Source organism: Homarus americanus, unplaced genomic scaffold (assembly GCF_018991925.1).
Source record: "Homarus americanus isolate GMGI-L3 unplaced genomic scaffold, GMGI_Hamer_2.0 scaffold55263, whole genome shotgun sequence".
Taxonomy (NCBI): Eukaryota; Metazoa; Arthropoda; class Malacostraca; order Decapoda; family Nephropidae; genus Homarus; species Homarus americanus.
This window is the reverse complement of record NW_024744828.1, coordinates 38,528-50,039: the sequence shown is the minus strand read 5'-3', so window position 1 is coordinate 50,039 and position 11,512 is coordinate 38,528. Positions and strand designations below refer to the sequence as shown.

The 11,512-nt window shown below is 44.4% G+C and overlaps 1 protein-coding gene across 1 annotated transcript; it reads left to right on the top strand.

Annotated features, from left to right (window-relative positions):
* Positions 1-9,358: 9,358 nt before the first annotated feature.
* On the top strand, positions 9,359-9,768 carry LOC121878037 (GATA zinc finger domain-containing protein 14-like; the record flags this gene model as incomplete). Its single annotated transcript, XM_042383994.1, has 1 exon — positions 9,359-9,768. A coding segment is annotated over one exon (410 nt), but the record flags the coding sequence as incomplete, so codon positions are not given.
* Positions 9,769-11,512: the final 1,744 nt, after the last annotated feature.

Below are 11,512 nucleotides of genomic sequence, written 5' to 3'. Positions count from 1 at the left end.
CTAGAAGTTACGTATTGCTTGGTGAATTACTACACCACGTGGTCCCTCATAACACCATCTGTGAGAATTACTACACCACGTGAGGTCCTCATAACACCATCTAGAGAATTTACACCACGTCAGGTCCCTCATAACACCATCTATGTGAGAATTACTACACCACGTGAGGTCCCTCATAACACCATCTGTGAGAATTACTACACCACGTCAGGTCCCTCATAACACCATCTACGAGGGAGTTACCACACTGCGTGTTTGCTGTTCATCACCTACAATAATCTATATGTTCACTGTATGTTCCTTTACCTTTCTCTAATGAAGGCTTTTGTTAAACCACCAATGTATGTAATAAGTCATTTATGTCCAATGTATATTTTCTCAGTCATAGGGCTGCAGAATTTTTTCAATAAACCGATAATTATTTTTATTATTACACACACACGCACACACAGGTCTCGAGTTTCTACCACACCGTACCCAAGAAGGCTGGTTATCCAACACGACTGATTTCACTTAACTAGACTTGTTAAGTACTAGACGGTGAGACTCATAAAAACAAGGAGAAATTCGACGCACCCATGACGTAAGAGTCTCCAGACGTGAATTTCAGTGAATGGTCGAATAAGCCCCAGCCAGCCAGCAGTAACCAAGCCCCAACCTAATCTAACTCAATCATCAAGTTTGGGGTCCCAGTCTTAATGGTTCCCAATCTTCATGGATATGTAAGAGTAGGTTGGAGCCTATTGGGCTGGCTAAGATTGGGATCTATTGACTGGGGCCCAATAGACCACCGCCAGCCTTGGTTGAGATGGGTAATGAATCGTACGTTAGACTTTGCTCGAACTGTGAGGACTCATTTACTTAACGTATTTAAGATAATACTAAAATATGAAACCGACCATGTCCAAGTTACACTGTGATTCGTCATTAACTAGATTTTGTTCTCTCATTTTCAGTAAAAGAATCAAGTTAGTAATCCTTGTGCAGATAATACACAACCAACGCAGGAGAATGGGTCGGTTACAACAACATGAAAGAGTAAAGAGTAGAAATAATTCGTTCTCTCTGTCAGTCGGTGGCAGAGTTACTCCGTCGTCCTAAGAGTCAGGTCAGAGGTGCTGCCAGGGTTTAATAAAGGTTAGTTTAATTTAGTTTAATTTACTCATATTCAGCTCAATTTAGTCATATAAGGTTATATTAAGTTGACTTGTCAGGTTATAGCAGACTGTTACAGAGATATTTTTTCTCGGAATGAGGGAATGAGTGAGTGAGTGAGTGGGGGGGTGAGAGGGTAAACAGAGCTGCCAACACTGCTAAATGATAGTCACATTTTCGAGAAGGAGAATAAACAGGGAATTAAATGTTTTGGTGCTAGAGGTAAACAGGTAGGAGATGGAGATACAAGGTTTACGAGCAATCAACACCAGCCTGGCGAGTGCTTCTACCACGTAATAAATATATTTTCCATTAAGGTGACACTTTAGGAAACCTTATTCAATTTACATAAGCTAGAACCCTTCAAACACGATTTCAATATTCCCATTGGCTAGAACCAGTCGAACATTTCACCTTCGTTCCTATTGGCTACAAGTCCTCGGAGATCTTATTCAACATATCCGATTGGCTAGAAGACTTCGAAGATCTTTTCAACTCTTTTTCCATTGGTTAAAAACTCTTCTGACAACCCTTTCAACATTTCTCATTGGCTAGAGTCTTTTCTTACACCCGTTTTCATCATAATTCCAACTGGGTTAAGACTTCTCCAATACCGTAGCAGGTACAATAGTGAAGAGGAAGAACGGTGCACTAAACACCCCGCTAAGACTTCGTAGTAATGACGACAAAGTGGAGGCTGTTGTGTGGGCGACGGCAGAAGGAAGTCGGCCCGGCCTTAATTGGGACAAATTTTTATCTAGTTGGGGGCGAGAGCGTGAGTGTGACTTACGGCTTAATGATGGTGTGTGTGTGTGTGTGTGTGACCTCTCACCTCTGCCTCTCTCCATCTTTCCTCCTACCATCCAAAAATACCTACTGCCAACCCCACGAATCCTGCCGAAAATAAAACCATCTTACTTCCAAGACTCGTTCATTCAGGACTACACAATCAACAAACTAACTCATTAATCAACATCGCCGAGTACTAACGATTATAACTACTACTACTACTGTTGCTACCAGTACTACTTATACTAATAGTAGGACTACAACTACTACGACTACTACTACTTCTACAACCAAATGTGTCAACAAACAGTCCTCGCCACCATACCACTCACTGCCGCCGACACATTTAAACCGATAAGACATAAACCTGAAGAGTCTGTATACCAAAATAAAACAGAGAGACCCGGGAGGCTAAAGGTAATGTGGGTAACACCGATGTGACGTTGCAGGGAGGTGTCACTCCATTAATGAGATTAACAAAAAAAAAACTCCTCCTCTACCTGCCCCCATTTCCCCTTCATCTCAAACACACCCCCTCCATTTCCTTCACCATCCCCATCCGATCCCTTACCCCTTCCCCCAATCACTATTATCTCATACGCTTCCCACCACCATCTCATTCTTCCTCTACCATTTCCACCATCATTTTCATCCTCCTCTATCAGTCTTCATTTCCCTCCACCACCTCCACTCTTCCCCTTCTACTACCCCTACTTTCCCTTTACCATCTACACCACTCCTATCTTTTACGTCACCACCCTTACCTCTTCCCCACCACTACCTCTATCAACCCTCCTCCTCCTCACCGCCAACCCTGATAGGTCTACCCTCACCCCACGCAATCCTATTTTCTCACAGTAACAGTTGATTGGTTTGATGGCATGAGGGTAAAGGTGGAAAATATTGTATGTTAACGAATGCTCAGTCTTTGCCATCGAACCTGAGCGGAGAGGAGAGGAGAACACCATAAATCAAATGCTATGTGTCAAATGGGTCACAGTGTCAATAGACCCCAACCTGACAAAACCATTAATACCGAAAGACATTAGGACTGAAGTCTATTACGACGGGCTGAATAGGACTGAGCTCCAATGCTAAATATTTAAAAGGTTAGGTTAGTTAAGGGCCTATTGGGTCTGGGGTCTAACAAATCTGGGGCCAAATTGACCAGTAACCGAAAGAAATATCATTAGTTATGAAAATTATCGAAACCTTGTAATTAATCGAGACTTTACTGTATAATTAACTCAAAATGCTCTAGACGCCTTGTAATTATTGTAAAAGCAGAAGCCTCATCATTAATGTTAACTATCATAAAGATTAAACTATGTAATCACTATTTTTCCACATCGATTAACAAGGAACAGCAACACAAACATTTACTGACTCAAAACATGGCTTCATTAGCGGGTTTTTTTTCATTATATAACAAACAATACAGACCTGGACGGACCCACGAGGTATGAGGGTAAGGTACTAAACCACCGCCACAAGCATTATTTAGTCCTCTTGTTTCATAAATAACCTGTACTATTAGAACACCTTCAGAATCTCCACCTAGCTTATTTCACCTAAAGATTAATCTTACCCTAACCTAACCACACCTCATACCCCCAAAATAGTATTAGGGTGGTTAATCTTCAAGAGAAATAAGCTGGAGTGGAGATTCTGCAGGTGTTCCCCCTCACGAGGACACAACGGCTGAGATAAGGGACATAAAATAGTGAGGTTAGGTTAGGACACCACAGGCAAGGCTTAATACTCCCAACCTTCCTTCGTTCCGCATATTTTTTTTTTTCCTTTGTTAACCAAAAGTTTTGGGCTTAAAAATAGCAGTATGGAAACTTATCCTTAAATAGCCACTAACGTAAAATTAGTTTAGGTTAAGGTAGGATGTAAGTTAAAGTGCTCACCAAAGTATATTTTGGTTGTTGTAAGGATTATTCTGTTAGGATTAGGTTAGGTTAGTTGATTTAGTTTAGGTCAGGTTAGTTGCTAGGATTAGGTCAGGTTAGTTGGGTTAGATTAGATTATGTTCCGTATGTTTAAGATTAGGTTTAGTTAGGTTTTAGCTAAGCTGCGATACCACGATTTTAACACTAAATTATGTCTGACTGCATAAAAAACATAGCTCCCAGACACAGTGTAACGTATGGCTCAAAATAGACATACAGTTGTATTAGATTAGAAACCCCACAAAAACCACAAGGTTCTCATCCCTCACTGACACACAGCAAACACACAACACCAACACCTTACAGCACTAAACCAATATATGGGTTGACACAGGCTACAGGCAACACCACTCCACCATAACACCCTGCACCACTAAACCAATATATGGGTTGACACATGCAGAACACCACTCCACCACAACACCCTACACCACTAAACCAATATATGGGGACACAGGCTGCAGGCAACACCATCACCACAACACCTTCACCACTAAACCAATATATGGGGTTGACACAGGCTACAGGCAACACCACTCACCACACAACACCTTACACCACTAAACCAATATATGGTTGTCACAGGCTACAGGCAACACCACTCCACCACAACACCCTGCACCACTAAAACCAATATATGACACAGGCTACAGGCAACACCACTCCACCACAACACCCTACACCACTAAACCAATATAGGGTTGACAGGCTACAGGCAAGTGTCAGGCTACAGGCAACACCACTCCACCACAACACCCTGCACCACTAAACCAATATATGGGTTGACAGGCTACAGGCAACACCACCTCCACACCCTGCACCACTAAACCAATATATGGGTTGACACAGGCTGCAGGCAACACCACTCCTCCAAACACCCTGCACCACTAAACCAATATATGGGTTGACACAGGCTGCAGGTAACACCACTCCACCACAACACCCTGCACCACTAAACCAATATATGGGTTGACAGGCTACAGGTACACCACTCCACCACAACAACACCCTACACCACTAAACCAATATATGGGTTGACAGGCTACAGGCAACACCACTCACCACAACACCCTACACCACTAAACCAATATATGGGTTGACACAGGCTACAGGCAACACCACTCCACCACAACACCCTGCACCACTAAACCAACATATGGGTTGACACAGGCTACAGTAACACCACTCCACCACAACACCTCACCACTAAACCAATATATGGGTTGACACAGGCTACAGGCAACACCACTCCACCACAACACCCTTCACCACTAAACCAATATATGGGTTGACACAGGCTAGGCAACACCACTCCACCACACACACCCTACACCACTAAACCAATATATGGGCTGACAGGCTACAGGCAAGTGTCAGTAGCTACAGGTAACACCACTCCACCACACACCCCAAAATCTACTTTAAAACCAATATATGGGGTTGACAGGCTATAGTAACACCACTCCCTCCACAACACCCTGCACCACTAAACCAATATATGGGTTGACACAGGCTGTGGTAATTCACCTCTCCACAACACCCCTGCACCACTAAACCAATATATGGGTTGACACAGGCTGTAGGTAACACCACTCCACCACAACACCCCTGCACCACTAAAACCACAATATATGGGCTACAGGCTACAGGTAACACTACTCCACCACACAACAATCTCTACACCACTAAAACCAATATATGGGGTTGACAGGCTACAGGTAACACCACTCCACCAAGAAACACCCTACACCACTAAACCAATATATGGGTTGACACAGGCTACAGGTAACACCACCACCACAACACCCTGCACCACTAAAACCAAGACATAAGGGTTGACACAGGCTACAGTAACACTACTCACCACAATATCCTACACCACTAAACCAATATATGGGTTGACAGGCTACAGGCAATACCTACACTTCCACCACAACACCCTTCACCACCAAACTAATATATATGGGTTGATACAGTTACAGGTAACACCACTCCGAAGTATGGTGTAGTTACCGTAGTTGTCATGGTGTGTCATTTATCACTTATGGCATAACGCAGTGAAAAAAATCATGAAAGAACGGAGGAGGGAGGAGGAAGAGGGTAGGAGGGGAGGAAAGGGGTGGGGGAGGAGGAAAAGGAGGGGAGGAGGAAAGGGGTAGTGTGGGGAGGAGGAGGTGGGAGGAGGAAAGGGGTAGGGGAGGGAGGAAAGGGGTAGTGGGAGGAGAAAGGGGTAGGGGAGGGAGGAAAGGGGGAGGAGGAAAGGGGGTGGGAGGAGGGGAAGAGGGTAGGGGGAGGAGGAAAGGGTAGTGGGGAGGAGGAAGAGGGTAGTGGGGAGGAGGAAGGGGTAAGGAGGAGGGAGGAGGAAGGGGGAGGAGAAAGGGGTGTGGGGAGGAAAGGTAGTGGGAGGAGAAAGGGGTAGTGGGGAGGAGGAAGAGGGTAGGGGAGGAGGAAAGGGGTAGTGGGGAGGAGGAAGAGGGTAGGGGAGGAGGAAAGGGGTAGTAAGGAGAGGGAGGAGGGTAGAGGAGAAGGGAGGATAGTGAGGAAAGAGGGGTAGTGAGGAGGAGGACAGGGGGTAGTAGGGAGGGAATGAGGAGGGTAAGGATAGCGGAAGGAGAGCGACACTACACCAGTTCATATAATACTACTACTACTATCAACTACTACTGCTGCTACTACTACTACATACTACTGCTACTACTACTACTACTACTGCTGCTACTAACACTACTACCACTATACTAATATAAATACACTACCAACACCATCACTATCACCACCACTCCTAATATAAACTGTTTCTTTACACCATCTTAATCTCCGGCATGTATTTGAGCGAGAGAGTCGACATACTTGGAAAACTCTCGCCTTCACCTTCAAGTTTTAAGTTCTGCTCCAAGTTTTCTTCTCTGAATAACTTGAGGACATTTACATACGCCATCGGATATGCATTAGGGCGTGGCAAGGTAAAACTAAGGTGTGTGTGTGTGTGTGTGTGTGTGTGTGTGTGTGTGTGTGTGTGTGTGTGTGTACTGTTCTTAAAAAGTAAACATGGATTCGAGTCCTATTTGTACTCTCAAGCTTTGAGAAAGTTTTGATCCCATCTACGATCCACATGGCCCAGGTTCAGTGGTTTACAATCCTAACCACGACACAGTATAAAGGTTTCCAATCTTAACCACAACACTGTTTTTTAGTTTTGTCCCACACCGCCCTGGGCCTTTCAAAACAAAAGCAAAATCCCACATCGTCTTGGTCCTTCTGAAAACAGTCAACAAACCTTTAAAAAAAAAAATCCCAGGCCTTCTTGACCTCATCTTGCGCTAAAAAAACCTCTCTGAGTTGGTTCGTGAGCAAGGCAGCAGAAAGCACAGATATAAATGCAAAGAAAAGTAAAGCTACTCTGATGTTGTGTAGGCTAGGGACCTCCAGCACTTATCTCAACTTCCACACGAAAAATACGTGTGGCTTTACACCACCTTAGTGGGGAGGGGGAGGGAGGGGGGGTAGAAAGGAAGAGGGAGGCAATGAGGGGGAATGCAGTGTGGGAGGGGAGGCAGGGGGAATGGGGGCAGTGGGGAGGGGGCAGTGGGGAGGGGGGGGGCAGTTGAGAAGGGGAGGCAGTGGGAGAGGGAGGCAGTGGAGGGGGAGGCAGGGGAGGGGAGGCAGGGGAGGGCAGTGAGGAGGGGGCAGGTGAGGAGGGGAGACAGTGAGGAGGAAGAGACAGTGAGGAGGGGAGACAGGTGTGAGGGAGGGAGAGACAGTGAGGGAGGGGAGACAGGTAGTGAGGAGGGGGAGACAGGTGGTGAGGAGGGAAGACAGGTAGTGAGGAAGAGGGGGAGGCAGGAGAAGGAGGAGAAGATGTTAAGAGGATGGATAGTGGGGATGATGGGGAGGAGGAGGCAGAGTGGGGACTGATAGTATGGGAGAAGGTGGTGTGGTTGTTCAATATCTCTCTCTCTCTCTGTTCTCCTTCATTTTTCAATCAAAATTATCAGTGTGCTCCCTCATCCTTCATCAACAACCTCCCTCACAACAACCACTCCCTTCCGTCCCTAACTCCCTTCTTCATCCCTCACTCCATCCCGAGCCTCCTTCCCCTCTTCTTTCACTGAACCCCTCCTACTGCATCTCCCCCCTTGTCCTTCCCATCTTTCCCTAGAACCCTTTCAGCATGGTACCTTTCCTCTATGTCTTCCCTCATAACCCTTCCCCACCTTATCCCCATTTTTTTCCTCGTCCCTCCACCTCCTTTAAGCTAACATCCCAATTCTTCCCTCTTCTTTCCCTAATATCACTTTCACATTTTCCTCCCTGGTTCCTCTCCTCAAATCCCCCCGGTCTTTTCTCCTTCGTCCCTCTCCTCGAATACCCTTCCCCAACCTTTTCCATCGTTCCCATCCCTCAACCTTCCCTCGTCCCTCTTTCCCCAAATCCCCTTTCCCCACTCCTCTCCCTCCGGTGGCCCGGCTGTGATCCATGTACATTGCAGTATTTCATCAGGACAGCCTTGTTCACCCTGCCCACCGCCCACCTTCACCCTCAATACACTCCACCCGCCCTCCCGCCTACAGACTATTGACACGCCCAGAGACCTGGCTGAATCCGCTCTTCCAATAATACCATTTGCCATCCGATTCCTCAAAAATATATAAACAGAGATGGTATTTTCTCTTTTTATTTCAACGGCGATGGTATTTTCTACGCCAATAGCTGGTATTTACGTCAATAGGTGTACGATCTCTCTACTTAAACAGAGGCGGTATTTCACCAAATCAGCTGGCATTTTCTCGGCAGGAGCTGTTTTCACTTTAACAGAAGTGGTATTCCTCCTTTAACAAAACCAGTGTATTTATTACAAAGAGCTGGTATTTTTATTTCACGAGCTGGTATTTTTACTTCAATGGAGATTGTGTTTCTACTTTAATATATTTGATACTAACACATAATAAATACAGTATTACTGTATATTGTCCCTAAGTTATTATAAACCAAACCAAGGCATCGTTCGTGAAAGCTAAACAAGAAATCCAGTTTAATCCGCATTATGATAGCCAATTTCCATCGGATACCTTTTAAAAATATCTGAAGATCAGGTATTCCTCCTCCTATTATCATACGTGTTTAGATAAATATATTGAAATAAACTTAAATATCATACACGAGTGTACAATCTCCAGAGACCAGTTATGCATATTCATCAATTTCGTTTTCAATCCTGTTTCCTCTATATCAACAAATCTGTGGAATTTCTGAATCCATACGGGTATAGGGTATATGATTGTATATAAAACCAGAGGTATTGGATGGGGATGATACCACTTTTATTTAAGCCCTCAGAATTTTTGTATGATAGATCTTGTATTTCCACTATATACTGTAGGTGTAAACGGAAAGAATTGATTATTAAAACTTATTGCTGGAAGAATATAAAGCTAAAGTGACGAACAGAAACCCATGAGACTTGGAATTATTGGAACGAGACTCCAAACTCCCACAACGAGTCTCCACCCACAACGAGTCTCCAAATTCCCACAACGAGTCTCCAAACTCCCCAACGAGTCTCCAAATTTCCACGAGTCTCCAACTCCCACAACGAGTCTCCACCCACCAACGAGTCTCTAATTCCCAAGAGTCTCCAAACTGCCACAACGAGTCTCCAAATTCCCACAACGCGTCTCCAAACTCCCACAACGAGTCTCCAAATTCCCACGAGTCTCCAAATTCCCACAACGAGTCTCCAAATTCCCACAACGAGTCTCCAAATTCCCACAACGAGTCTCCAAATTCCCACAACGAGTCTCCAAACTCCCACAACGAGTCTCCAAACTCCCACAACGAGACTCCAAACAACGAGTGCACCCACAGTTGACGCTGCACGATCTCGTCTGGGTTTATCACAGATTCGAAGAGAGAGATAAAGGAAGGAACTTTTATACGCGAGTGTACACAAGTGAATTCAGAATGTTCTTCAGTTCCTATTCGTGTCTCAATACATACTAAAACATCTCAGTGTACCCCAATGCATATGTGTCTGGTGAATTCATTGCATATAAAGCTTAAGAGTATTGTGCCAGACTGTAAAGGTTAAATAGAAATTCTTAACTACACACACTGGTGGTCGTGCTGTGTTGTGTAATAAGTTTCTTCCTCGACAATGGCTGGTAGCGTTCTGATGGGTGACTGCCACTCAGACACTGTAGTTGGTTACCAACTACAGTGTCTGAATAACAGTCTATAGTCGTGGGATGGATTGCTACTGTCACCCAGGCCTTTCTGGAGTAACTGTCTATGCGTTTTTTCTACCCCATAGTAATGACTGGTGAGGTTCTGATGGAATTGAATCAGAACTGAGTAACTTGTCACTCCACATGTCCTAGCATCTCTAGTCAACATGTTTCATCGGCGGAAATTCTAAACTTCTCCAATATGACTGTCTCTTAGCCTGTCCATCACTCCCTCACGAGAAAGACACAGACAGACAAAGATAGAGAGAGAGAGAGAGAGGTGACCTGGGTATCATATCGACAAGTGTTGAATAATTCCCTGGGTGGTGCTGGCGGGCTGTCGTATCTCCAGACTATGTTCTGTGTTGCTGCGGCGGGAGGTAAACATTTGTCCCCGCCAGCCATCACTTGGGGAGACCAGGGCGTGACCTGATCTTTACTTGCCTGATGCGACCTTCACCTGTCTTGGCCTATACCTGCCTGGCCTTTCTCCTGGCTTGACCTATACTCAGCCTAACCTGACCTACAGTATACCTGCCTGACCTGACCTTCACCTCCCTGCCCTTCCCTCCCCAACCTGACCTGACCCATCCTATACCACAGATTTGAAAACTCCCTGCACGCTGAAAAATAAAATAAAAAACATTGTTGGTCAGTCAGGTGAAGCAGGAAGACATGCATAGAGTTAAACGGCGCAGGCAACAAGGTCAAACTGGGGTTGATGCACTTTGTTCATTACTGAAATATTGACATTGAGGTTTTGTTTTTGTTTAGCAACGTCCAGAGTTTATTAGTCCGGTAACGTTATTAGTCCGGTAACGTTATTAGTCCGGTAACGATTAGACTTTGAAATAGACGTTATCAAGGGATTGGTGAATAGATAGGAAGATAATTATACATAGATAAACCTATTAAAGGAAAGAGATACATTGGTATATAGGTTAATATGAAGATAGATATAGTTTGAGATATAGAATAAATATAGACATATGACAGACGGACGAACGGACGGAAATGAATAGATAGATAGATAGATAGATAGATAAATGGATAGATAGATAGATAGATAGATATATGATAATAGTTGACTTGCTACTACACTTGCTTGTCTTATCTGGTGGAAGAAGAAGAAAGCTCCTTTACCTTTTTTAAATCCCAGAGTTGATTAGTTTGTGCTCCGAGATGAAGTGTTTTGTTCAACATTTACGAGATAAACCCTGATTTTTATGGTTTATCATTCGAGACTCTTAAAACACGTGAAGCCAATGAATCAAACTTAACCTAACCTAACCAACAAACTTAACAACCAACTAAATCCAGAAACTTATCAATCAACCAACCAAACTTAACCTTAAGTCAAATTTAACCAACCAATCAACCCAACCAAAC